General features: G+C 61.6%; 5 protein-coding genes across 5 annotated transcripts; all 5 read left to right on the top strand.

Annotated features, from left to right (window-relative positions):
• Nucleotides 1–385: 385 nt before the first annotated feature.
• Nucleotides 386–5,203, top strand: LMXM_27_2170 (conserved hypothetical protein; the record flags this gene model as incomplete). The annotated part of the gene is made up of 1 exon (XM_003876746.1): nt 386–5,203. One exon carries the CDS (start codon nt 386–388, stop codon nt 5,201–5,203), a length of 4,818 nt encoding a protein of 1,605 aa, XP_003876795.1.
• A 1,522-nt stretch (nt 5,204–6,725) lies between these two features.
• LMXM_27_2160 (conserved hypothetical protein) lies at nt 6,726–7,856 on the top strand (the record flags this gene model as incomplete). Its single annotated transcript, XM_003876745.1, has 1 exon — nt 6,726–7,856. The coding sequence occupies one exon, from the start codon at nt 6,726–6,728 to the stop codon at nt 7,854–7,856; it is 1,131 nt and encodes a 376-aa protein (XP_003876794.1).
• Nucleotides 7,857–8,710: 854 nt separating this feature from the next.
• LMXM_27_2150 (hypothetical protein, unknown function) lies at nt 8,711–8,872 on the top strand (the record flags this gene model as incomplete). Its single annotated transcript, XM_003876744.1, has 1 exon — nt 8,711–8,872. The coding sequence occupies one exon, from the start codon at nt 8,711–8,713 to the stop codon at nt 8,870–8,872; it is 162 nt and encodes a 53-aa protein (XP_003876793.1).
• Nucleotides 8,873–12,416: 3,544 nt separating this feature from the next.
• On the top strand, nt 12,417–15,470 carry LMXM_27_2140 (hypothetical protein, unknown function; the record flags this gene model as incomplete). Its single annotated transcript, XM_003876743.1, has 1 exon — nt 12,417–15,470. One exon carries the CDS (start codon nt 12,417–12,419, stop codon nt 15,468–15,470), a length of 3,054 nt encoding a protein of 1,017 aa, XP_003876792.1.
• A 5,136-nt stretch (nt 15,471–20,606) lies between these two features.
• On the top strand, nt 20,607–25,688 carry LMXM_27_2130 (conserved hypothetical protein; the record flags this gene model as incomplete). Its single annotated transcript, XM_003876742.1, has 1 exon — nt 20,607–25,688. One exon carries the CDS (start codon nt 20,607–20,609, stop codon nt 25,686–25,688), a length of 5,082 nt encoding a protein of 1,693 aa, XP_003876791.1.
• Nucleotides 25,689–26,893: the final 1,205 nt, after the last annotated feature.

Here is a 26,893-nt window from a genome sequence, read left to right as displayed (position 1 = left end):
CGTCTATTTCGCAGCCTCGTCCCTCGCGCGCTCTCTTTCCCGTGACTGTGGCCTCGGCAATCAAGCTCAAGCCCGCCTTGTACGCATTCGCCTCTCCTCACCGCCCTCCCTCCCCCACTCTCTCTGCGGGCACGTCTGTCTGTGTCTGTCTGTGTGTGTGTGTGCGTGTGTCGCTGCGAGGATCGACTGTAGGCGCCGCCCCAGCTGAGAGAAGGCAGGGCTGCAGTGCGAAGCCTTGGTCGACAGCGGACACACTCGCCTCACTGTCTCCTGACACACTCGAAACAGCGACACAGACTTCTTTCGTGAGGGCAGACAAGGTGCCTGGACACATGAAGGGGGCCGCCCTTGACCGGCACACAGGCGACGATAGAAGCAACGCATCATGGACTCGAGGCGTGCGCTCGTGAAGCGCTACGTCTTCGGCACGAGCCATGACGGCAAGAACTGCTTGCACTGGCTTGATGACGGCTCACTCGTCTACCCGGTCGGCAAGACCATTGTGCTGCAACAGCCAAAGTCGTGCACGCAGCGCTTCCTTGAGGCGGCGTACCAGAGCACAGCCATCACCGCCATCGCGATGAGCGCAAATAAAAAGTTCATGGCAATCGCTGAGAGCGGTCCGCATCCGCAGGTGCAGATCATAGACACCGTGACCCGCAAGCGCCGAAAAGTTCTGAGTGTGACGGATCTGGATAGCGATCGGTATGTAGCCCTCAGCTTCAGCAGTGATGGGCGGCACCTCGTCACCCAGGGTGGCGCGCCAGGGTGGAACTTGCATTACTGGAACTGGGAGCGCTCGCAGCCGCTGTCATCCGTGTCGGTGGGGCAGCTGTACTCGACAGGTGCCCAGGCGCAGGGGTCGACGCCGAGCGGCAACGCAGCTAGCATCGATGGCGACTCCACCCTCCCGGAGGGGGGCATAGAGAACCTCAACGCAGCTGCCCGCACTGCGACGCGCAGCACCCTCACGGCATTGCGTGCACCACCGCAGGTCGTCACGAGCATCGGTGTCTGCCCCCTCGATCCGCTGCTGGTGACCGTGGCAGGTATTGGCTTCTTTCGCTTTTACCGGTACACCGAGGGTCTCCTCCAGCCGCAGCCGAGCACGGGCGTGCCGCGTGAGCAGTTTGAGAGCTTTTCGACGCACCTCTGGGTCACGGAACACAACGTCGTCGTGGCGACGCACAGTGGACGACTTTTACTGATCCAGGATGGGCGGTACATGGGCGCGATTGAGATACCGTCCTCACCGCCGTCGCACCTGCGAGGCTCCGCTTCCGAGTCCCTCATGGAGGCGGCGGGGGCCGCCGTGCCAGTGGACGTGGTGATGTGCATTGCTCCCACACATCAGCAGCACCACAACGGGTTTATTGCCGGAACGAGTCAAGGTAATGTCTTCATTTTCCAGGGCGACAACAACACCGCTGATGCCGACGGCGTCGTGGACGCACTGAACGGCGAGATCGTTGCAGGCAACACGACCGGCTACACGTTCGTTTGCCGACTAGAGGTACCTGCCTACGAAGCCGGCGAGCTGCAACCACAGCGCTCGCCATATGTACCGCATCACGCATCTGCCGGACAAAAGCCGGCCGCTCCAGCGCTGATGTCCATCTCAGACACCGCCGCTGCGGCTGCTGCCCCACCGTCGACAACCGCCGACAGGGGGAGAGGTGACAAGGGACGCGTCGGCCGCCTCTTCCAGCTCCGCGACCAGATTGGCGCGAAGGGTGCCAAGGCGAAGGTGTCCACAGGGGCTGCTGCTGGGCGACGAGGTCAGAGCACAGGGGGCGACGACACAGGCGCCTACAAAGGCAGCATTGATAATGCTGGCCACGCACTGGGCGGTGACGGGCAGCGGTACAGGGTGTTGGCCTTGGCCCTTGATCAGGCGGAGGAGTACTTAGCGGTGCTCACGGGGTCCGGAAAGCTGTACGGGGTTAACTTCCAGCAGAACTGGTCGGCGCGCGAGGCGATGTTCCACACGTCGAACGTGTCCAAAATGACCTCCGCCTCCCCTGGCGGAGCAGGTGGGGATGAGGCACCGCTGCTGCTCGCTCAGCTTCCCTCCCTCCTCGAGCACCGCGGTGGGGATCTCGGACGGGCGTCGTTGGCGTCCATACCCGGGCATGTGTCGGCTCGCAGCATGCTCTTTCAATCTCTGTACCCCTTCAGCCACTGCGGCCGCGTAAACGGGATGGACTGCAGTGTGCGCAAACCGCTCCTCATCACCTCCGGCAGCGACCACAGCATCCGTGTCTGGAACACGCAGACGGGGCAGTTGCTCATGTGCCAGTTCTTCGCATTGGAGCCCGGCGCTGTCGCGATCCACCCCGACGGCCTCATAGCGGTTGTCTGCTTTCCGGACAAGGTGCGTGTCATGAGTGTGCTGTGGAGCTCGTTGCGTGAGCGCCGCACGATCAACTTGCGCAACGCGTCCGATGTATTCTTCGCGAAAGGTGGCCAACTCTTCGCCATTGTGCACCACAACCTTGTCTACATCGAGGATGCGAACACGTGCGAGCTGCAAGGGCAGCTGCGCGGCCACCCGCAGCGCATCAAGGACTTCCAGTGGTGCTCTACGACGGCGTACCCAACGGACAACCGCGCCGTGACGTGCTCGTCGGATGGCATGATCATGGACTGGAACATGTCGGAGATGCGCAAGCAGACGGAGCATTCCGATAGGCGCTTCCAGTATGTTGCTGTCGCGTCCGATGACCGCAGTGTCTGGGCGGTGGCAGCGCCTACACCGGCGACGGCGCTGGACGTGTCGTGGAAGGTGCTGCTGCGCGAGATTGATCGGCAGAGCCTCGGCACCATCAACGCAGGCGCAAACAAGGGCGTCGCAGCGGGCGGCCCAGGCGTGCGGGGCGCAGGGGGCAGCATGGCGGCGACGTCTTCGGGCGGTGGCGGTGGTATTAACAGCGTCCTGGGCAACAGCGTGGGCGACTACGAGTTCACTGAAACGGCCCTGACGCGCCTCATGGTGGCGCCGCACCAGCGCGTGCTGATCGCCGGCGCCGAGGACGGCTCCGTGAAGGCTATGACGTTCCCGCTGCAGGCTGGCATTCAGGAGGCCCCGATCGCCGCGCACGCGTTGCCGGTGACCCGCATGGCCCTGTCCTTTGATGAGACGACGCTCTTCACTGCCAGCGCAGACGGCAGCGTCATCATGTGGGAGATCTTCGCTGAGAAGGATAAGGTGAAGCCCACGGGTGGGGGTGCCACCAGCATCGCTGGCCAGCACCACGACCCGACGAGCCGCCGCAACATGAACTACACCGAGGAGGTGCTCGTCACGAAACAGGAGATGGAGGAGCAACGCATCGAGATTGAGAGCCTGCAGCAGTACATTGAAAAGCTGAAGACGGACATGGAAAGCGAGGATAAGCGTCGCGCGCACGAGCAGGGCACCCGCGCCCGTGAGCGGGCAGAGGAGCTGCAGCAGGACGCCATTGCGTTGGCTGCAGAGTACGACGCCCTCCAACACGCAAAGGCGGATCAGGAGCAGACCTTCCTGGACGTCAAGAACGAGACGGTCCGGGATGCGGCGCAGACGCTGGAGGAGGTGGAGATGAAGCGCCAGCGCGAAGTCGACACCCTTGCCGACGAGTGTGGCGCGCTGCAGCACCGCCTTGAGACGAGGAAGGTGGCGCACGCGGCGGAGCTTAAGGCGTTGCGTGCCAGCCTGGCGCAGGCCCGCACCGAGGATGAGGCGCACTTCCAGGACGTGCTGAGCCAGCGCACCGAGGCTGTGCGTAAGCTACACCGCCAGCTGGAGCACAGTCACGACACGAACCGCGTCACCCTCCATCAGCTTGAGTTGGACACCGACTCGGAGTCTCAGTCGGTCTTTCAGAAGCAGCAAGGCACTCTGCAGCGGGCACGGGAGCGATTCCTGCACCTGAAGGGCGAGGGGGCCGTGATGCGGAAGAACGCGATGCGGCTGGAGCGGGAGATTGAGGTTCGCACAAACGAGCTTCAGCTGTTGGACGGCGCCAAGGCAGCCCTGCAGAGCCAGTTGACGGACCTGACGCAGCAGGTCGCGCAGCTGCACCAGGACATCGACGAGCGCGACAGCGTTACGGAGAAGAAGGAGAAGGTCATCTACAGCCTCAAGAAGCGTAACCAGGAGCTGGAGAAGCACAAGTACGTGCTGGACCACCAAATCCGAGAACTGAAGGGGCAGATAGAGCCCAAGCAGCGCGAGATCGCGGAGCTGAACCAGGAAACAAAGCAGCAGAACGCGAACCTCGAGGAGCAGCACACGAGCAACCTCACCCTGCGCCAGAACACGGAGGAGCTGAAGAAGGACATTGCGGAACAGCAACGCACGCTGCAGGCTCGGTTGCGGGAGCTGCAAGGGTTGGAGACGTACCGCTCGCGAGCTGAGCGTGACATTGGGGAGCTTGCCCACGAGCTACAGGACCCGGCGTCCTTGGCTGCCGCCGTCGCGCAGCTGTACGAGGTGCACGTCGCACCGCGCGATGTCAAGCAGATCGCGCCGGCGGACCCGAACGTAAAGCACGAGCTGCAGTCTCAGCTCGAGTACCTCTCCACCTCTGTCAACGCCCTCCGGCGCAAGCTTAAGTCTGACGAGCAGCGGCACAAGAAGGAGGTCTCAGCGATGATGACGGAGAATTTATCACTTATTCGGGAGATCCACTCGCTGCGCGGCGAGATGGATCACCTGCGTGCGCGAGTGGCGGCAGACGCGGTTTCCAAACAGCAGCAGCAGTATCAAATGCAGCGGCGCGCGGGCGCGGGTGCCGGCGGGGACGGGGGCGGTGCATGCCGCGGCGCAGGTCGCGCCAACGACGAGCGCAGCGGGCTGGCGGACGCGGGCGCCACGGACACAATGGGCTCCGCCGCCACGGACGCCGTCGGACGCTCGGGTCAGCTTTCGCCCAGCGAGGTGGATAGCACCTGCGGCGGCACCGGTACGCGTCGGCGCGGTGGCACTGGCGGCAGCGCTGGCCAGCGACCGGTGACACCGCAGTCAGAGATTGATATAAACAGTCGTGAGCTGCGCATGTTGCGCGCGTACATCGAGAAACTAGAGCGCTCCCTTGCTGGACTGCCGGACCCTACAGCGATGCAGAAGGAGAATGTACGACTTCCACCCGTAGATTCCCTTTCCATGGCCCAGCAGAGCCACAGACGTTTATCGTCCGTAGAGCAACGCACACACGCATAGGCATCCGCACAGGCACGCGAGCGTGTGGAAGGAAAGGGGGGATGGGTGAATGAATGTGCGAAAAAGGGAGCGAGAGCGCTCACGTAGGCGGGATGGTCACCACCGGGTGTGTGCCACGCACGCACACACGCACGCACGCTCACCTCCCTCTCACTCTCTCTGTCCGTCTGTTTCTCGGTCCCTTCCCTTCTGCCCCCCAACATCATTGACATGTGACTCTCGTCGCTGCTCGTTTTGCCGGTGTGTTGGGCTGCTCGCAGTTCGCTGATGCCCTGCCGACGCATCACACGCCGCCATTCCCTTCCACCGTCTGTGCCTGCGCGCGTGTGTGCGTGTGCCTCTCTCTCTTCTGATCCTTTTCCTTTTCTGCCCTCCTTGATGTATGACTTCAACGTTTCTCGAACAACACCCTGCCCACCCACCCACGCATACCCGCCGATACGCCGACCCGCACACTTCGTCTGGTTTCCCATGTCTGGCGATGCTCGCATCCCCGTTGCCTTCTTTTGTTCTCGCTGTTGTTCACATTTTTGTTGCCGGGTGTGCCGTGCCCGTTCCCGTCCTCGCGGTCTCTTCTCCATTTCCGGCGCGCTTCCCCTCTGTGCATTGGCGCAGCCCCTCAGGTGTGGTGTTGATGCAGCGCATGCTCATGGATGCACGGATGCATGCGTGTGTGTGTTCGGCTGCGTGCTTGTGTATGTATTTACATGTACCATATCTCTTCTTCTCTCGCCCCACCTCTCCCCAGCGTGGGCACGTGTACCCACGTCTTTGCGTGCTGCCTCTGTTTGTCTGGCGCGCACTGCGGCGAACGTCATTTTGACTGCCCCATTCAACACACCTCGTGAAGATGATGATGACGAGGAGGGTCGACACTGTAAGGGGCTACAGAGGAGAAACCGCAGCAACGACAGCGAGGTTGCTGGTCTGCAGCACATCCGGGGAATACGGACCCTCTTGCTCACCGAACACACGCGTTTGTGGGCACGGAGGAGTTTGCATACGGGACCTGCCACGTGTGGCGTGGGGTTGACACGGCCAATGTAGCGCCTCCTCATCGGCGCCGTCTTTTGCTTTTTCTCTCTGTCTCTACTACCTACTCGGTAGAGTGCTATGGGCAGTGTGCATGGGTGCACGTGCACCTACGCACATTACACGTGACAACGCACTCGCACCGATGTTCTCTCCTTCCACTCTGCCCCAGCCTTCTCCCTTCGCACCTCATTACGCTGAACTTGTATGCCCCGCTCTGGTATTGCGATGGCACACGTTTCTCACGCGTTCATGCGTTGAACTCCTCGGACGCACGTCCACACCCCATGCCACTTCCTCCCTCCACGCGCACGCATACCGTTACACACACGCACACACGCGTATGCGCACGCGAATAGAAGAACATCGATGGAGCGCGTGCTGACGCAGGACTGAGAGTGGAAAAGGACAGCCGAGAAGAAGAGGGGCCTAAGCTGATCGCCCCCACCCCCAAGTACGTCCCACCTGCGTATTCTATCGTCTTGTTGCGATGCGTCGGACGTCACAGGCGGCGAGCAACGTCATGGGTGGGGGCCTCCCCATCCATCGTGACACCACGCGCAAGCCGCGCCTCGTGACGGAGGTGGGGACGTGGTTGTACAAGAAGGAGACCATGCAGAACTTCAGCAAATGGTGCCGCGAGCGTCAGGTGCGGGCCTACGGAAACGTGAAGATGACGTCGACGATCCACTTCGCCCGGTGCCTGCGTGCCTCGAGGCCGATCCTGCCGGGGCAGGCCATCATCACCAGTCCCCTCTCCGCGTGCTTCAACTTCTTGACGGTCGCGAAGGAGATGTACGACTGTCCGTCTACAGCGTTTCCGTTGCAGCTGAACTGGATGAACTACAACGAGCGCTTGCCCTTCATGAGGAGCGCCTGCACGTACGAGTTCGCACAGGCTGGCTGGATGACGCGCATCGCCTCCCTCGAGGAATCCGTGTACACGCCATACGTGCATTACCTCTTGGAGGACACGCGCGGCCGCGACGGCATCTCGAACGGCATGGGCAAGGAACGCGAGGAGGAGAGCGGCGTGCTGGACCACTATCTGTCCGAGATGGCGACAGACGCCTGCGAAGACCCGGAGGTGTTCCTGGAGAATTTCTTTCGTGGGCTGGCGTGCGTGCACCTCCGCTCGCAACCGATTGAGGCGGCCGCCGTGGAGGCATTAGTGCCCGGCACGAACTTCTTCAAAGCCAAGTCGAGCGAGATGTACGTCCCGACCCTCGTCCCCCTCGTCGATGCCGTCCCGCAGCTGGAGAACGGGCCGCACAACACGGTTCTTGAGTACTACCCCTACACCGACGTGGCAACACTTCGGGCGCAATGTGAAGAGCTGCAGATCCCCTTCTTCGAGAAGGGCAAAGAGGAGCCGATTGTGGCGCAGGAGACGCCAACGGCGCGAGGAGTCGCACAGCGGATCAACGTGGAGAGCGAGTTGATGGACCCCGCGCTTCTGGAGGGCGGCGGCTTTTTCGCCTTGCGCGCGCTAGAGCCGCTGGATATTGGCGACGTGCTGTACCTGCGTCGATTTCCTGACGTGTGGAGTCGTGCCGGAGAGCGCATGATGGACGCGCAGGTGATGGAGGCGAATCGGCTGCTGTCGCGTGACGACGAATGATGACATGTCGGTGTGTACACGTATATATATATGTGTGTGTGTGTCTGTGCGTGACTGTTGGGCAAAACTGCGGCATGCACTGTGGCTGAGGGCGCGGGATGCTTGCTCTCACTGCTGTTTGCCGAAAAGTACAAACGACTCCGCCCCACTCCTCGATGCATCCGACACATTTTCTCTGCGACTCTTTTCCACTTCCGCGCACGCCTACACTCGCTCGGATCGCTCTCTGCCATCTCCTCTTGCTCTGGTACCTCACCTGTGGCACAAAAACCTTCTTGCATGCTCGTGTGGTTGCGCGGGTGTCATGCAAACCCGCTCGCTGCCATTGCCGTCATCTCTTTGCCACCACTCTCGGTGGACGCGCGGTGCACGCGTTCTGCATCGCGTATCCCAACGGAACCCCATCTTAGGGGCGGACCGCTGCAGCCCACTCACACGCACACGCACGCATGCGAGGGACTAGTAAGGAGGACAGGCACCCTGCATCCACTATCGTTGTCAAACCGCATTCTCTCGCTGCCCCCACGTCAAGGCGGCGGAAGAAAAGCGCGCCGGCACACACGAACGTTCTTCTTTTTTCAGCTCCGCCGCATTCACTTCTCTCCCTCCCGCTACCCGTCCCCGCCGCCCTTCGCCGTCCTCCCCCCCTCTCTCTCTCTCTCTCACCTCCTCCCCTCCCCCTCCCCTTCCCCCTGTCTGGTGCGCTGAGACGACGAGGCTGGCCACATTGAAGTCCTTCCCTGTCTCGTTTACCGCCATCGCCGCCGATACAGGCCTCTCCTCTTCTCCGCCTAGAGCGACTCTTCGCTCTAGATCGCATCTCATCCACGGCATCCGCAACGCAACAACGGAAGATGAGGTGGGTGTCCTATCAGTTCAACATCTACAACTATGGGCTCGTGTTCATGTGCGCCGCGTCGTTGCTAGCGTTGATGAACGACGGCGGTAGCGCCAAGGAGAGTTGGGACTGGATGCGTCAGCAGTACGACCTCCGGCAGGCGAAGAAGATTTCGTAGAGAGGGAGAGAGACGGAAGGGATTAGTGGTGTGTGTGTGGAGAAGGGAGGGGATACGATGGAGGAACGTTGATCGAGTGGGGCACACGTGCGTCTTGGAGGTGAGAAGCAAGCACGTGGCATCATTCCGGGCTGGAACGTTCCGCTTCTCCTCTCCGTGCGCGCTTTGTGTCTCTCCGCTTCGCTCTCCCCCTCTTCCCCTCCTCCTGTCACCGCGAGTCTAGACCTCTTCCCGCCATCGCGCTGCCTTTCTGTATCTCCCCTCACCGTTGTGAGGGATGGCACACACACGGGCATACGTAAAGACGTGTGGGCAGACCGTCGCGCATTCGTACACGCACACGCAGACACGTCACGGTCTCCCCTTACTCTTGCGTTGTGCCTCCCTCATCATCACCACCACGATTTTGTTTTGGTTGTCGTGTGTGCGTGCGTGTGTGTGTGTGTGGGTGGGTGGGTGTCCTCTTATTATCTTTGCTATCATTATCTTGGCTGTTGATTTCTCCCCCCTCCCCCGTCACCGCCACCACATCAGCCGCAGCAGCCCCGAGCAGATAAACGAAGGGGGGGGTGCCCCATCAAAGAGGGAAAGTCACAGAAGGCGATGGCGTGTCTTTCCAACTGGACATCAACGCCCACCCCGGATCGCGAACACGTGCGTAGGTGAGGCGGTGTCAGGGAGAAAGAGAGGTGTGCTGACGGTCACTGACTTCGTACCACCCTCCCTCTGACACCCTTCGCGCGCTCACCTGCACCGCATGCTGTGAAGCCAAGCAAGAGGCAGCAGCGCTCGGTGTTCTCTAGTCTTTTTTTCCAGTCTCCGCTTCTACATGCCATGGCGCTCTTTTCTTTTGCTCACATCCCAGCTTCGCCCTCTCTCTCTGTCTCTGTCTCTCTCTCACGCGTGGTGACCGATGGCTCAACCACCGCCAACACGACGACCACCACGACCACACACGCAATATATACACAAGGTTGGTCTCTGAATGAAAGCTTCCCACAGGGCGAGAAGCGCGCGCACCCAGACAACACCACATACCTGAAAGGCAGCAGTGACACCAACGGCCAGGAGACGAGGCGTAAGACGGAACGGGTTGTGGCACGCCGTCGTTTTCTCTCGTCGGTTTCATGTACATGCCGCCCTCTCTCTGTGTGTGCGTGTGTGCTTTGCTTGCGGCCTAAGCCGAATTTCTCTTGCGCTACGTGTGTTCACGCGAGCGCACTCGTTGTGTTGCGGAGCTGATCTCTCCCTCTACTTCTCGTGCACCGTGCACACTTGACCAACCGACTCATACTTGTGTGCGCCAGCACGCGCTTGCTCGCTGCACTCGTGCCTTCGTAGCCGCAGCAAGGAGAACCTCGAAACACAGCCCGCGCAAGTCTTTTATCCCCGCTTGCCGATTGACACGCACCTTCTCGTCTGTCAAAGTGGTCGTAGTGTGTAAAGCGAGGTACAGCCATCAGATCGGCTGCCACTTGACCCCCCGCCCTCGCTCCCGTTCCTCCCGTCCTTGCCTCCCTACCACGCACATACACACCAACCGACGCACGACTGGCGTCATCTTCGTGCATGCGTGCGTGTGTAGTGATTGGGCTTATCGTTCGTGTAGACGCGCAGCACACAGCTCCACGGATACAAGGACGACAAGGACGCGAGCCGTCGTGAGGACGACGTGATTTAAAGGGCAGAGAGAGAGTGGAAGGGAAGGAGAGGAGGCGGGGGCATACGATTCTGTGAGTGGTCACGGGAAGGAATTCGAATCAACCATCTCCCTCTGCGCACACGTATACCCACTGACCCGCCCCACGCGCACACACAGAGAGCGAGTCTTTCCTTCTCACACGTGACCCCTTCCGCACCCGTCCGTTTCCTGCGCCCCGCACCCCACTCCCCTGTCCGTGTTGCCGGTGCGTGAACATTTCTCCTCCGTGGCCTCGCCTTTTTCGCGTCTTTTCCCTCCAATACGGACAGCGCACCTTCTCTTCTTCCCCCTCCGCTTGCCTCCTCCTTTTGCTTCCGTGCTCCCCCCCCACCCCACCCCCTACCACTGGTGCCTTACTGGCACGACGACACATCGCGACGGACACGCACACGTCCTTCCCTTCCCTCCTCCCCGCACAGGAAGCGTATATATGTGTACGTATGTATACATATGTATGAATGCACGCCCATAACCACACGCCGGGCCTCTTCCTCTAGTTCGTTTTTCTTTTTTCGCGCCCTGGGTCTCGTAGTCTCTCTTTCTTTCTTACACTCACACCTCGAGTGGCACAGCCTGTGCCTAAACCGCGACATCCATCAGCTGCCCACCCCGCTCCGCCTCCGTGTTATCTATCTATATATATATATATGACAAACCGCTTTCTCTCGTTTTCCCCCTCCTCCTCGTTGCCTTTCCACTTTGTTGCTGCATTCTCCATCGAGCTCACGCACCCACGCACGAGGTGGGTGGCAGCAGCTACATGCAGTTTACAGTTTCATGTAACTGTATCGTTGTCGCTTCGTCTCCTGCAGCTCTCTCTACACCCCGCTGCGTTTTTCCGCTTTTTCATCTACCGCACGCTCTTCTCCGTGTCGACTATCATCGTCCTTTGTTTTCCTTCTTGCTACTTCTCTGTGTGTGCGTGCGTGCGTGCGTGCGTGTGCGTGTTGGTACGCTGCTTGCGCGTGGGTAGCGTGCGTACCAACATCTCTTTGCGTCGCGTTTATGTGCCTGGCTGCTTGAGCAGGCTTTGAATGCGTGCTTGCGTGTGCGTGTCTCGTGTGGATACTTGCTTGTCTATGTATAGTGCGGCATTCTTCGGCTGACGAATTCACTTGTGTGTGGAGCCAGACACACACGTACGCACGCACACGCACGCACGCACGCACGCATCTCTTATACATACAGTAGAGCCACGATCGTCAAGTGGCTGCTTCTTCTGTCTCTCTCCATCTCTCCTTTTTCTGTTCCCTTCTTACGACGTCTGCCTTCTCTACTCCCTGCTCCCTCGTTCTCCACACCGTGCGTAGAGCACTCATCCATTCTCCCCTTCCCCAGCCCCTCTCCACCGCTGTCGCGCCCGCCAACACCACCACCGCTGCCGCACCTGGCGTGCAGCGCTTGCCGGGCTCTCCATGTAGTTGCTGTTGTGGTGGTGCTTATCTTTTTTTCTTTCTTTTTTTTTCGTGTCTGCTTGTCTCCCGTGCCAAAGCCCCTCCTCGCTTATTTCGAGGCTCTCCCGGTCACTGCGTGTGCACCTCTTCGTCGTTGTCTCTCCTGCCCGTCTCCCGTTTTGAATTCGTCTTTGCCCTCGTCTTTGCCCTGACCTGTTTTGGTGGCCGGCGTGTCTCGCTTTTCCGCCACCCCCCACCATCATCATCATCATCGCGTGCACTCCTGTTCAGGTCTTCTCTTGCTGCTGCGGTGTATGTATGTGTGTATGCGTGTGTGAGAGGGAGGGGATCTGTCTCTACCCACTCACCCGCCGCCAGAGACGCGCTTGTACTTGTGATACAACCTCAGCCCCCAGCCGTTCTGGCGCTTTTCCCCTGCGTTGAAGCCATGCGTGTGTTCTCCAAACCTACGGCGGCGCTGGTTCCGAAGCACGAGGAAGTCGATATCGTCGCTGCTGTCTCGCCTTCGATACCGTCGTCTCTCTCCGTCACCTCATCAAGTCTCAAGGAGATGCGAGAGGAGCCGCGGTGGCGCCGAGTTGAGGCCGCCGACGACGTGCGCGTTCAGCAACACGGCGCCACGTTGGTGTCCACGTCCCCGCTGACGTCGCCGCTTCTGCTCCAGCCGAATCGAGAGGTAGTGGGGCTGGGCAACTACACATCGAGAGGGGCCGAGGAGTCTGACGAAGGCAGCGTGAGCACGACCGTCACCTCCAACACGACTGGCCGTGTTGGACCCGCTGGAAACTGCAGGAGCGGAACTCCCCACTCCAACAGCTCCTGCGTGCTGGACTTGACGCCATTCCTTGAGAGCGCCGATGCCGACCGGGACGACCGCGGCAGCAAGTGGGATCACACCGCCGCTTTTGGCATCACCACGCCGGCGACCTTGCGGATATCGACTTACCACACGACCGCTGACATCACTACCGATCACACGAGGAGCAGCAACACCAGCAGCAGCACCTACTCGCATCTTGGAGATGCGCGGCAGGAGCGGGAGAAGAGCTCGCCAGGTGCAGGCACAGCTACCACATCCAAAGCGGGAATGACGCCACCTTTCTTACCCTCTCTCTCGTCCGACTCGTTGTCGCGCGCTATGCTGAGCGTGAGGAGATCCTCCCCTGAGCTGGTGAGATGCGGGGACGGCACGACACGACAGCTCTCTCGCAAGTACCTACAGGACTCTAATCCTGGGTGCGGCGATTGCGGTCGCTGCACTGGACCGGTGGCAGGCACCGCTACGCCGACGACGGCGCCGTCTACCGGCCTTCTTTTCCCCTCTTACGTGGTCTGCTTCCAGGGCCACAGCGCCACGTCTATCAGTGACAAGGGCGGGGACAGCTCGCTGCGTCTCCGTCCGCGCCGATGCCGCGGCGGCAGCAGCTGCGGCTCGCACGAGCACTGGATCATGAAGCCGCGACTTAGCGGCGTCAACGCGGTCCTGCTAAAGAGTGCACCCGCATCCGGCGAGCCTCATCTCTTCCGCCAGGCGCTCGCTGCCTTTCAGCTGTGGGACACCCTACTGCGCCTGGAGCTGCACAGCAACAGCGCAGGTGGCACGTACATGGTGCGACTTGCAAGGCCGTCGTCCCCATCGTCGACTGCGACTTTCGCGGCGACCGACAGCGACAGCCGTGGTGCCGTGGTGGCTGTGTTCAAGCCGTGCGACGAGGAAATCGGCCAGGAGAGCAACCCACACGCGAATCGTCAAAGTGACCGCGCGGAGACGTTTGCCCCCGGCAGCGGCAGTCGGCGTGAGGTGCTCGCATACCTCCTCGATCACGGACACAACGCCGGGGTGCCGCCGACGCTGGAGGTGGCATCGGCCTACTGGGTCGGGGTGGGTGCGACAACAGCCAACAGCAATGGGGGTGGTGGTGCTGCTACCGCGGACGCATCCGTACGCACACTGGGCGCGGTGACAGGCGGTGGAGATGCCCCTGCGAACGGCGGCCTTCGAAATTCACACACGGGTGGGACAGACTGGCGAGGTATCGGCGCTGGCGATGATGACAGTGTTGCCGCTCGAGTGGAAGCATCCACGCACCTCCGGATCGGCAGTCTGCAGCTTTTCGTTCCTGACTGTGAAGAGGCCGCGGACGTTCTCCCCGGCCACTTCGACGTCGACGAGGTGCACGCGCTTGCCATCTTCGACATCCGCACCCTGAACGGCGACCGACACGGCGGTAACGTACTTGTCTGCAACTATCACCGGTGCCGAGACGGAAGAAGGCCCGTCATGGCACGTCGTCCGCGGTGCGCCAGTCCAGCTAACGCCACAGAGAGCGACGTGGCTGCATCATCGCCTTCTGTGCCTTCGACAGCGGCCCGATCGTCACCTGAGGTGTCCGCGATCATCACCACGGCCAAGGAAGACGCTCCGCACTTGATCCCGATTGACCACAGTTATATCTGCCCGTCCGGCTACGCCGATCCGGACTACGAGTGGCTGTCGTGGCCCCAATCCAAGAAGCCGTTCTCGGCGCGCAATCTGGCCTACATCGCCGCCTTGGACGCAGTGGCAGATGCGGAGTTGGTGCGATCAGCGCTCCTCGCACGCAGCAGCGTCTCCACCCGCGATGTGTCGACGCTGCGAGCAAGCACAGGCTGCAACGGCTTTGAGATGACAGAGAGTCCGCCAGATGCTGCGCTGACGTCGCTGACGCGCGATGATGCTCAGCATGCCCAAGCAGCCATGCTGGGCGACGCGGCGGTATGCTCTCCTGCGATGGTTGATGCAGCGAGTGCAGCGCTCGCGTCGCGTCACCTTCCACAGCACTTCTGCGGCCATGGTGCTGCCGCCGCGAGCGTGGACGTTCTCCGGAGGCTCTCGCCTCTGCAGACGGTGTCGGCCAAAAAAGCGGCGGCAGCGACAACCAGCGCGGTTGCAGCCTCGGAGGCGGAGGGTGCTGCAACCGCGAGGAAAATCAGCGCCATGGATGGTGACGCTGAAGCCCCCTCCACCCTGACGCATGTGCGCACTTGGGATACGGCAGCTGTAGAGCTCATGATGAATTTCGACCGAGGCGATGATTTGAGCATAGAGGCGGTGCACAACGACGGTGCTGCTGCCCGTGCTCGTGCAACGTCGACTGCGTGCTCGGCATCTTCGTCCTCCTCCACTCCATCCCTTCAAGCGTTGCATCCCAGGTCACGCCAGCGTGTATCCGACTCTGTTGCGTACGACTGGGACGCGGCCAACACGGCGGCAGAGGTGATGCGATGCACGACGCGCCTGCTACAGATCGCAGCCCTTGAGTTTCACATGACGGCGTACGAGATCGGAAGTCTCTGCCGGCGTCCGCGCGTCACGCAGGCGTCGGTGCTGGAGGAGGTCCTCGAACAGGCGAGAGATGAGCAGACGTGGGAGCCGGTCTGGTCCAGGTTCGACGATGTTGTCCGGCAGCGGCTCGCTGACCTCAGCACGTCTGGGCAGTAACGACTCGGAGCCCTTCGAATCACGCGTGTGCGTGTGTGCCGAACAGTCGCCCCTGGCAGCGCTCGTGTCGTGCCTGCTGCCCCGTCTACCAGCACCCTCTCCCACATCTTGTCTCTCCAATCTCTCTCTCCCCCTCTCGCGTTGTTTTCTGTGCTCTGCGTTGTACCGTATGTTTCTATTTCAGCGCGTGAGAAGGCGTGCAGCAGAGGGGAGGAGGGAGGGGGCAGGCGGCACTCAAGCTCCTTACCCCCCAAAGAAACTGAGCACCACACCCACGTGCAATCGGCCTCTGTGCTCTTCGTTTTCCACGACGGGTATGCCGGTCTCCCTCTCCCCTCTCTCCTCTCTCTAACCCTGCCGCCATCTGACCCTTGCTTTGCTGCTGTTTTTCTCGTCTCTCACTGACTAGACTCTGTCCTTCAGCGCCCCTCCGCCCTCCGTCAGAGCGAGCGAGAGGCAGTGGCGTACACCCGACACTGCCAACATGATTTTTTCTTGTTTCTCCCTTTTTATTTTCTGGAGACGATCTTCGACACGTGTGAGGGCCGCAGAACACTCTACGGAGCGTTTTCATGTGTTTGCATGAGCTGGCAAACATGTTTCATCATCACATCGATCCCTCACCTCTGCCCCCCTCTGTCTGTCGCTCTCTCCTAGAGGAGGGGAGGGAGGGAGGGAGACATGCGTACCAGATATGGTGATACAACTTTTTCCGTTTCTTCTTCGTCCCTCTCCCCCCACTACTGGCGAGGGGGTACACACCTCCGTGCGTGGCGTCTCGCGGTCCCGTTCCTCCCCCCTCCCCCACTCTGTGTCGAAAGTCGGGCAGCCCCCCACCCCCTGGGCCCTGCGAAATGCGGCACCGCTTCTGGTGGTGACAGGGTCGTGTGCCCACTCCACGGCGGAGCCCAGCGAGACTCATGTTGGCACTCAGGCCCTGAACGGCGTGCTGCTGGAGCGGCCTGCGACTGTGAAGGCGCTTGTGCCGCCCACACGATGGGCCCGAGCGTCAGCGTGACTCGCGGGTATCCCGCCCGGCGCTCGCTGGGTGCTGGTGGGGGGCCTTCATGCGACCCCGCGGGGGTGCACCCGGTGGCGGCGGGCACCATGGGCGCGGCTGCGAGGCAATCTTGAAGGCGAGTGGGTGGGTAGCGTTTGAGGCAGGGGCTGTGCTCCGGCGACTGTGGCAGCGCACTGCTGCAGGGCGTGTGTCTCCCGGTGCCTGGTGCCGCGCGATGATGGGCCTGTGTGACCGGGCCGGGGGTCAGCGTGTGTGGGTGTGCCTGGGCGCATGCTCCACGGCGGCGAATGGCCGCACTGAGAAGCGAATCTTTGTTTTCGGCCGTCATGGCCCGCGCATGTGTTGCTGACGTCTTTCTATCGCCCAGCATCTCTTTCTCCCCCGCTGCTGGGCTTCAATATCTGCGTCTGTGTATGGCGTCTGTGTGTTGCGGCTCATCTACGCCCCCCTCCCTCCCTCTGTAGCCGCTCGGCATAACGGCATGCAGCGGTGTGGGCAGACTGGTTGAAGAGACCAAGGCAGAGAAGGCGGGAGGGAGAAGGTGACGACTGCCTTGCACACAGTAGCACGATTTTGGGTGTGCGCGAGTATGGTGCCAATCGGATGGCGGCTCGTTGAAATGGGGAAAGGAGAGGATGGTGCGCCCGCACGCGTGAGTGAGGCTTGAAGGGGTTAAAAGTCATAACGATGAGAGGCGTGTTTGTGTATCAAGGCGAGGTGGGGAGCGGACAGTGAGGTGCATTGTGAGATGGACGGCAAACACGCCCTCTCCACCACCGCCTCCACCACCACCGCCGCCTCATCCACTCGCACACATCGATACTCACCTTTTCTTCCTTGCTGTTCGAGCGAGGTTAACAACAACAGGGACAACAAAGCAATGATAACGTCGATGCCAGAAGGAGCGATAGCAGCGCGGCGAGCGCAGTCAAACCGCCGCACATGAACTGTTCTGTCACGGACATGGCGAGGGAGGAGGGTCGTATGCACACCCCGCGCTACGACCGCGCATGGTGTTGCACCGTCTCTCTCCCCTCCCCTGGAGCGCTCCGTGTGCCGCGGACGCACTAGCGTGCAGGAGACATGGAGAGGGCAGCGTGACGTAGGGGAAAGCAGATGAAGAGCGACGGTGTGTCTTTCCTCTGGCTGCCTCTGTCCCCCTCCCCTGGGCACCTTTTGGCGCGAGTGTGCGATGGGGAAGGCTGTCGGTAGGAGTATGCGCAGCTCTGCGTGCGTGCTCCCCTCCCCCTCTGACCACCGCTTCAGGTTCGATAAGAGCACACATGCACAGACAACCATCCCCATTTCCCTCTACCCTCTTTCCCACGCTCTTTGCATTTACGTCTGCATTGCTGTCACGTGTGGTGCCCGCGTAGATCAAACACATGTTCTACGGTGTGCGTGTACCAGAGAGGTGTGCGTGACTACAAATCTCGCCTCCCTGCCTCCTCCTCCCCCCTCCCGCAGGTAGTCGGTGAGATGATCTCCGCCCTCCCCTGAACGAGAAAGCTCATCATTGGACGACATGTGCAATAACGGCCACTTGACCCCCCCCCATCGTGTACGCCACGTTGGCGTGACCCCCTCACACACATGCCGGACCGGTCCCGGTGGCGTTGTAGTGTGTGCGTGCACGCATCCCACCTACGCGTGGACTCGTCATCCTGAATGAAGCCGCCTTCATGTTGCCGCTCGCCGAGTTTGATGAGGACTAGATGCCCTTCAAGCAGGACGGCATCACGGCAGTCTCATTTTGAAGACTCCGATGGGTCACGGTGCTGCACCCCCAACGCGGCCATCATTCAACACTTGCGAAGTGAAGGAGATCGCCCCCCCTCCCCCCACGCGTGCATGACGCAGCACGAAGAAGGCGAGCACAGCAGGCGCCTGCAAGCGGCGCTTCGAAAAGCTCCTCTACCTGGCAGGAGGAGAAGACGCGTGAAGGGAGCGGCCACCTTGTCTTGGAGCGAGTTGAAGGTGACCAGGGAGTCCCAGTCCCCACATCGCCTTCCACGAGCAACGGACTCGAGCTCCAGCACACCGAAGACAACGTGAGGATTCTCATCAGGGTCTCCTTGGCGGCGTACAAGACGCGGGCCAGTGATGTCGGGTCCGTTTGGTAATTCCGCCCCATCTTGGGGGACGTGCGAGCCGAGATCACCGTACGTGGTACTGAGTTTCCGAACGTCACGGAGCCTCTGCCGCCGTGTGAAGCGGGCATGTGTTGCTGCGGCTACTGTCACGGCCGTTAGTCACGCGCGCAACACAGCCGAAGATGGTGTTGGCGGAGGTTCGAGAGGGAGGGAGTGTCGGGCAGCTCATGCAAGGGATTTTGTGGGCACCTCTACGTGGTGGCAGATGGGCAGCCTGTGGTGCCGCGTAGCCACGTTCGCGAGTGCCAGCAATCCTCCGCCGAAGGAGCATACAGCAGTGTTGTTCGCTCATGCGATGGAAGCGTCGGTGCAGGCAAAGTACACGTGCGCTGACTGCACCATCATCAGCATCTTCAGGGGGCTTGGCGAGCTTCATGGCGGGCTCACGCTAATGGACACAGCGCTCAGAGCGAATGGCACACCAGCTCTCCTCCACCGGGCGAGAGCGGTGAAACGAAAACCGACGTGCTCCGGATATGCCGCAGCACAGAACCCCCTCCCCCTGGTGCGTTGTCTACTGCTGCTTGCGTGGAAAGCGGCAAGTCGATGGCACAGGGTCCCGCGCCTCGAACCACCGAGCATTCGCCGCGTGACCAGCGACAGGATCACTCTGTACTTTGGCCCCGAGAGCACGATCAGCAGAACCTGTCCGTATCCACTCTGAGCTTTTCTGTGCGCGATACGCGAAGGCAGATCTGAGGTGCTGGCGCAGTTCCTAGTGACCGCGAGAGGAGGGCAGCAACGGAAGGAGAAGATGCATGTGCTCCCCGCACCGCGAATACGCGACATCTTGCCCCCGTACAGGCACCTGGCTCACGGCCTTCTTGGTGCTGCGACTCGAAGTCCCCCTCTCGGGCTCTCTTTCACCTCTTGCGTGCGCATTGGAGGCAGGCCGGTCCCTGGTCCACATTTCCTCCAGGCCAGACAGGAAAACTGAAAAGACGGACGACCCAGCACACTTGCGAGTAGCGGAACCAACATGAACGACAACATGCGCACACCGTACGTGAATACCACCTCGCGTTGTGAGGCTAGGCGCAGGCGGCACAGTTGCACACATGCCCTCCGTAGGCAATGATGCGACGCTGCGTGTGCCACTCCTCACACGGCCGACTCTCTCTTCTCTCCACACTGCCCCCCTCTTCTCTCTCACACGCTGGCGAAGGAAAGGTAGTGCTGCTCGCTACACACATGTATGTACGGTTCGCGACGCATCGCCTCCCATTGCCCACGCTTTTTTAATTATCTTCCCTTTTTGAAGCACTCACAGCTCACCGCTGCCCCTCCCCTCTCTCGTTCTGCAGTGCGCTGTCGTGCGTGTGCGGGTGTGTAAGGAGATACGTCCTCTGCGTCGCCACGGCCGCTCTAGCAAGAGGATATCTCTGCACACTTCGGAACCTTGCCCGCTGTGCCTGTGTGCGTGTGTAGCTCACCTTGTCTCCGCTTCCTCGGTTGTGCACGTTGCGATAACAAGTTCTCGCTACCGTGATGTCTGCCACGAAGTCCGCGCGTCCGCCAGGGCGACGCTCTCTCCAAACAGGCGGGGCGCCGTCTACTATGACACCCGCCGGTGTCGCCAGTGCAGCCGGGACAACAGCGGCCCCACTCTCAGAGGCCGCCGTCCACGCTGCCCTGCCTGCTGAGGATGGCGGCGTATCGCCGCGCGGTCACAGGCGTCCTCGTATGCAGTACAAGTTTATCTCTCAGCCACCGAGCCCGCAGCCCGCCTACAATCGCATCGCCGACGTGAGCGTGAATGTTGCGGGCAGCAAGTCGCCGGCTGCTGCTGCTGCTGCCTCCACTGTGACCATTTGTGGGCTACGAGGGCGACTGAGCGACGGTACTGTTCACCGCAAGCCGTACCCCTCTACAACGGCGCAACCAAGCGCAGGAGGGCACAATGGCACTGCGCGGTCGCTGCTGTTGGGCTACGGCGGAGGCCCGTCTCTCGCGCGCACAGGTATGGTAGCCTCAACCTCGACAGGGGTGCCTTCTGCTTTGGGTGCTGGAGCGGGTACGACGACGGAGTCGACGCGCATGGTGAAGGAGGCATCGCTGCGCAATACGTGGGCGGCAAACTTCAACAACACCGCGACTCTGCGCGAGACGGTGAGCACGAGTAACGGGGCCTACACCGCCTTTGAGGAGGAGATCGTGCGAGAGTTGAATGAGTTACGGCGTGCGCCGGCGGCCTACGCGGCGGTTGTCGAGCGAGAGGCCACAGTCGGTGCTCCGTACGTCCAGGAGAACGATCTTTACTTCTGCGACGAGAGCGCGGCCGAGAGCGCGGCCGTGGAGTTGCGCCGCCACCTGGAGGAGCAGTACTGCCCTGTGCAAGGCGAGGGGGCATCCATTGCCAGCTCCGCCGTGTCTCGTGCTGTGATGCAAGTCATGTCGCCGAAGACGGGTATGCAGACCGGTCAGGAGAAGCGCAGGTGCAAGAAAGCTCTCGACGGTCTCCCATCGTGTTCAGCGCTGCCCACAGGTGTTGGTGTGAGCAGCGCCACGCGACGGCGCAGCGGTCGACCATCGCCAGCACCCCAGCGGCCCACCACGGGCTCAGGGGCCCCCCAGGGCGGGGGTGGGCCGTTGTCGCGGCGGTGTACGGTCTCGCCCGATCTCCCCGGTGGTGGGGTTACGGTGGCGGGTGTGTCTGCTCTGCGCGCGACCCCGGCCACGCTACGCAGTCAAGGACTGCATGAACTGACCCTCTCTCAGCTGCGCCATCAGTTTCGCAATCAGCAGCGCTACCGCGCCGCGCTGGAAGTGGCGCTGCGAGACATGCGAGCCTCTCATAGGCAGGCCGAAGCGGCGCAGCAGGCGGCGTGGGCCTCCGAGGCCGAGAAGGCGCTGAGGAAGGGTCGCCGCCTCATGACGACGAACGCCTTCAGCGTGAACATGGGAACCTCCTCGACACCCCCACAACACAGCAACACGGGCGAGCCGAGCGTGCCGCCGGTGGTGCCACACAGCCACAAGAAGCTGAGCCATACCAGCACTGTCAGCTCAGCGATGCGCACAAGCAGCTCCTCCGAAGATCCCGTTGCGCTGCGCCGCAGCGAGGAGATGGCGCAGCTGCGCAGCATTCATGAGGCGCGCATCCGGCACATGGAGCAGGAGCTCCGCGACGTCCGCAACGCTTGTAAGCGCAGTCTTGCCGCCGCCAACATTGTGCTCGACGCGGTGCGTGCGCTGCGCGAAGCACAACCAGCGCCGCCCGCACAACGCCACCGTGGCCTGTCGTTGGCTGCCCACGACACAGCTGTAATGTACTACGGCGACGAGGAGCGAGTGGCGGCGCTGCAGGACCTCTACGCGGTATCGCGTGCCACGCTGGTAGGGTTGGCCGAGTGCCCTGGTGCACCTACGGCACTCCTGCCGACGCTAGAGCAACTCTCGCGCCGGCTGGAGCAGTGGCAGGTAGAAGAACCGAAGACTAAGATCACGAGCGTCAGTGGCTCGCACGGCCGGCGCAGTCGCTCTGAGGACGGCAACGAGGGCGACGTGCGCGAGCGGAGCGGGACGGAGGCGGCGCCGTCGTGGGTGTTGCCGTTGCTGTCGGAGGAAGCCTCGCTTCTCGCCAACGTCGCAAAGAATGCCTGCACAACGTACGGCTACATATCTGGCGAGGTGCACGGGCTCCATCTGCAGGCTATAACTGGGAGCCCACGCTCCCTGGTGCTGCAGATGATCCTTGGTTTGCTGACCCCTATTTTGGACCTCTCGAACCACAGCCTACCGCAGAGCAACGGCCAGGCAACGCAGAGGGTATCGACAGCCACGACGGCAAATAGTACCAACGCAACACGGTGCTACGCAGGAGTGCGCATCGAGGGTCATGCGTACGCGGCAGCCGGCGCACCCACCGGCCCCAGAGACGCCGCGGCGCGCGCAGACTTGCCGCAGCTCCAGGTGGCGGCATCGCAGCAGGGGACGGGCGAGCGGGACCGCGCCGATCCGGTGCCGGCGGCGTGGCTGAGCAAAGAAGAAGCGCATCTCGCAGCTCCTGAGCACAAAGCCAGCAACAACGGCACCGGGGCCATCACGGACGCGTCTCACGCTCAACGAGCTGCTGCTGCTGCGGCGCAGCGGCTGTGGCCTCTCCTGTGGACTGGCGCCTACACGGTTGGGTGCGCCTGGCAGCAGGTGCGTGGCTGGCGCGATGTACCAACCTTCGCGGAGGCGTGCGAGGAGCGACAGGTGATACAGTGTGCCTCCTCCGGCACCCTGAGCAAGAAGGGGACTGCGCCCCCCTTCACGGAGGAGGCACACTCTGTCGTCTGCACGACGTTGCTGTTTGCCTCAGGTTTTGAGGAGTACGAAGTGGTGCGTGGGTGCCACCATATGAGTCCAGCAGCGGCGCGGCGCGTTGTGCAGAGCATGCCAGTGACGGTGTGCGATGGCGGCCCGCAGAGCGCCAGTCACGGCAGCAGTATCGCGGACTCGGTCGAGGCGCGCCGCGCCGCGGTAGACGTGCACTCGACGCTGGGTGTGACATTACTGACACCCACCATGCATCCAATGCATATACACGCCAGCGACCCGTCGTGCCGCACTGTCTGCGTGGCTGTGCGTGTGCCTTACACCTCAGCAGGCTTCTCCGTCACGCACAGCTCCATGTGCGCCGGTGAGGATGGGCGGGTATGCCGCAGCGGCTGTCGCGATCCCTCGATCCGTATTGTGGCTCAGGTGACTCGTCAGTGCGAGCTGACACCTCCACAACCAACCACGTGCGCGGCTGAGGTGCTGACCCAGCGAAGTCCTGTGGACCCATCTGTTTGGCTGGTGCTGGTTGACACGGCTGTTACCTTTCAACGCCACGCCGCTGCATTCACGGAGAGCGACGGTGCTGTCTCGAAAGCCGACGCGTTGCCCGGTACGGATGCGACGACGATGTCTGCTGCGAGCGCTGCCGTGCCGCTCGCCCTGCACATCTACGCAAAGGACACGAACGACGCAATGAGCGAGTTCGAGCACGTTGCCTTTATCCGCATGCAGCAGTACCCACAGCCGCGCGAGGCGAATGCCGGCGCTATCGCCATCACTGCCTCTGCTGCGCCTGCCACGCCCGCTCCCTATGTAGTGATGGAGCCGGAGTGGCACTACCTTCTGAATGGCCTCGCCTGCGTCGCTGTGTCGCCTCTCTCGACAGAGACGGCGACGAGGCTGACCGCCACTTCTCACACGGCGGCGCACGCATCTGCGCTTACGAAGGTGACCAGTGCGATGCCGACTGCGATGTCGGTGGGGTGGGCCACGCTGCATGAGCCGCTGCTTGGCAGGGATGGCGTGTTGCTCTGCCCGCTCTCTGCGGATCTCCGGGAGTCTGAGCGGTGCAGGGACGTGTTGGAGGCGCTGCAAACCCGTCACGAGACGACGAGTAGTGGCAGAGACGGCAAGGCGGCTGCAGCTGCTGGGCGTATGATTCGTGTATCAGTGCAGCTGCCTGCTAATTCCAATGTACGGTGGTGGGGCCGGCGCCTGACGAAGCTACGTTGCCTACACGGCAAGTTAACGGCTGAAGTGGTGGCAGAGGGCGACGAGCAAACTCCTGCCTCGACGGCGCAGTCACCAAGGGCTGCCTGCCCACGCCAAGACCGGCCACCAGAGTCGCTAGTGGAGGGATGCAATCTGTCCGCAGCAGAACTTGCTCCGCCGCCCGATGATGAACATGCAGACACAAAGGCCACGGCTCTCGGTGCCAGCAATGAGTCAGGAGAAACTGCTACATCAGCGGTTTCTGTGACGCCAATCCTTGTATCGACGCATTCATCCGTGAACCCAGTGGCGGCGGATGCGGGGGCTGGTGCGACCTTAGAAGGTTCTTCCTCCGCTGCTGAAGTCGCCTCGAGGTCGCCCAAGGGGCAGGGCTCAGAGAAGAAGATGAGCAGGGACGGCAAGCGCGAGGCGAAGAGGTCCACAACCTCGGCTGCAGCAGGCGGTAGTGGAGGGAAGGCGCAGGGTAGGCGCTCGCCCTCCAAGGACGCTCCTGGCGGCATGTCAAAGAAGAAAGCGCAGGGGCTGCACAAAGGCAGTGACGGCGTCATGGCGTCTCCGACAGCTGCCGCGGCGGCGGCAGCTTCCACAGGATCCTCCTCGGCACCCACGCAGGTGCGCCGTCGCACGCTGAGCGTTAACCCAGCACCCAAGCTTCTCGAGAGCGATGCGCTGCGCGAGTACGAGACCATGGTTCAGCGTGCTGCAGGTATGACACTTGTGACATCCCGTAGCGGCAGCGTGCAAGCATGCCTGCAACCGTCGCTAATCTCCATCATCGACCTTCGAGCGCTCTGCGCGCAGCTGCACGCCGACCTGCAGACCTGGGGGGCGCACTTGCGGCGCGTGGGGCCCATCCTCTCTGGCGAGCGCGACCGCCTAGCGGCAGAGATAATCAAGAAGAAGGGGAAGGAGCAACTGCGCCTGCAGCACGACTACGAGGACGTGGTGGGTGAGCTGCAGGTGATTGAAAGTAGTGTAGCGTCATTAATGCAGGCAGCCGCGGCAGCCACCGACGCGCTGCGCACACGCGAGCGCACCCAGATGCTGCGTCGCGCTCGCCTCGTGCGAATCGCTGACGAGTTGGCCGCTATTGAGTCCTCGGCGCCGAGGTTGGTTCCGAAGGATGCGAGTGACAAGGTGGGAACTGCACCGCTACCGTCAACGCCACCGCCGTCTACAGCGCCGAAAGTGGCGCTCCGTTTCTTCAAGACGGAGGGGGTGGCTGCCGGCAGCGGGCGTCAAGCGGCCTTCGCCGTCGCTCGTCTTCCGCAGCACCTGTCCTCACAGCGGGCTGGTGTGTTGGACTGCACGATGCGCGAGGGTGCCGCCAAGCCCTCGGAGAGGGAGGCGGGTGAGCTAACGCTGGTCCCGCAGCCGTCGTCCGCCTATGGTGCCACATCTTCCTCGTCACCTTTGCAACCGGTCGAAGGCAACGGTAATAGCGCCGCTGACGTGTACGCGGCGACCTGCTCGATACCGCTGACGTTTACCGGCCGCGCTACACTTTACATTGACGACGAGGTCGCTGCGACGTGGTTGGTGTGAGGCCTCCATCGCCAGGTAGGCTGCGCTGCCCAATACCAGTGGATCGGCGTCTCTCCACGAAATCTGTCGAGGGCCTCCACAGCGCGAGGGGGTAAGTTCGCATCTCTCTCTCTGTGTGCTTGCGGCTGTCCATCTGTGAATCGCCGGCATGCTGTTATACCCGTGTACTCACGGTTGCCTGCCCCATGTACGGTGAGGCGTCGCCTGCCTTTTTTTCTTCCTGTTTACCTTTTCGGCTTGCCGTTGTTACGTGGCAACAGACCCCACTGTGCGTGTGTGTGCGTGTGCTCAGCAGTTTGTCACGCACGTGCCTCGCGCCACCGTCTCTCTTCCCTTCGCCTGATCTTTTCATTCGTGGCAAACCGTGTGAGGCGAATGTGCACTACATTGTTTCACCTTTTTCCTCTGCTTGCTCCGCCTTCCTTCGAGGAGCAGCAGCAGCAACAACCATGTACACTAGCTGATGTCGCCATCAAGCCTGTTCGATTCCCTTTCTTCTCATGTGTATCCTCAGCCGGCGTGTGTGCGGGGACGCGCATGGCTTACCTTTTACACGCTTTCCATGCCTACGCAGGTGAATAGAAGCGCGAAAGATGTATGTTTCATGAAGTCGGTGCTGCTGGGTACGCCCACGCTCACCCACCTACCCACCCGCCCTCTCTCTCACACATACACACACACACACACAAATAGCGCTTCTCTACGCTGTCATTGTTGTTTGACAACGGTTTGTGACCACTGTCTCTTGTGGATGTCTCCCTCCTCCCTTTGTCCCCTTCTCTTCTGCTCATGTGCGCGTCGATGGCCCGCCAACGCGGGGGTGGGAGAGACGGACAACATGAGCATCACTGCGACGGTGTGTGTGTGTGTGTATGTGTGTGGCTTCCTTTTCTTACCTCACCACTCAAGAGGAGAGCGAGATGCTTTACGCTGCACACGACTGCTCACATCTACCGCGTCGCCATGATCCTTGTCTTTGCCTGCCTTCGCATACCACCAGTTTTTGCCCCTCTCTCCCTCCCTCCTTCCCTCCCTTCCACACACACACACACACGCACACCCTCTCCCTACTTGCTTTCTTTTTCTCGTCGAATGGGTGCCACCTTTTGCTCCCTATGTCTCGTCGCCCGGGCACCTTGTCCCTCACCACTTTCATTGCCCCCTCCCTCCCCCCTCAGCCTCTCCCACCCACCGCGGCATGTATC

This window comes from Leishmania mexicana, chromosome 27, assembly GCF_000234665.1.
Source record: "Leishmania mexicana MHOM/GT/2001/U1103 complete genome, chromosome 27".
Lineage (NCBI taxonomy): Eukaryota > Euglenozoa > Kinetoplastea > Trypanosomatida > Trypanosomatidae > Leishmania > Leishmania mexicana.
Note: the sequence above shows the minus strand (reverse complement) of the source record. Positions and strands in the feature narration are given on the sequence as shown.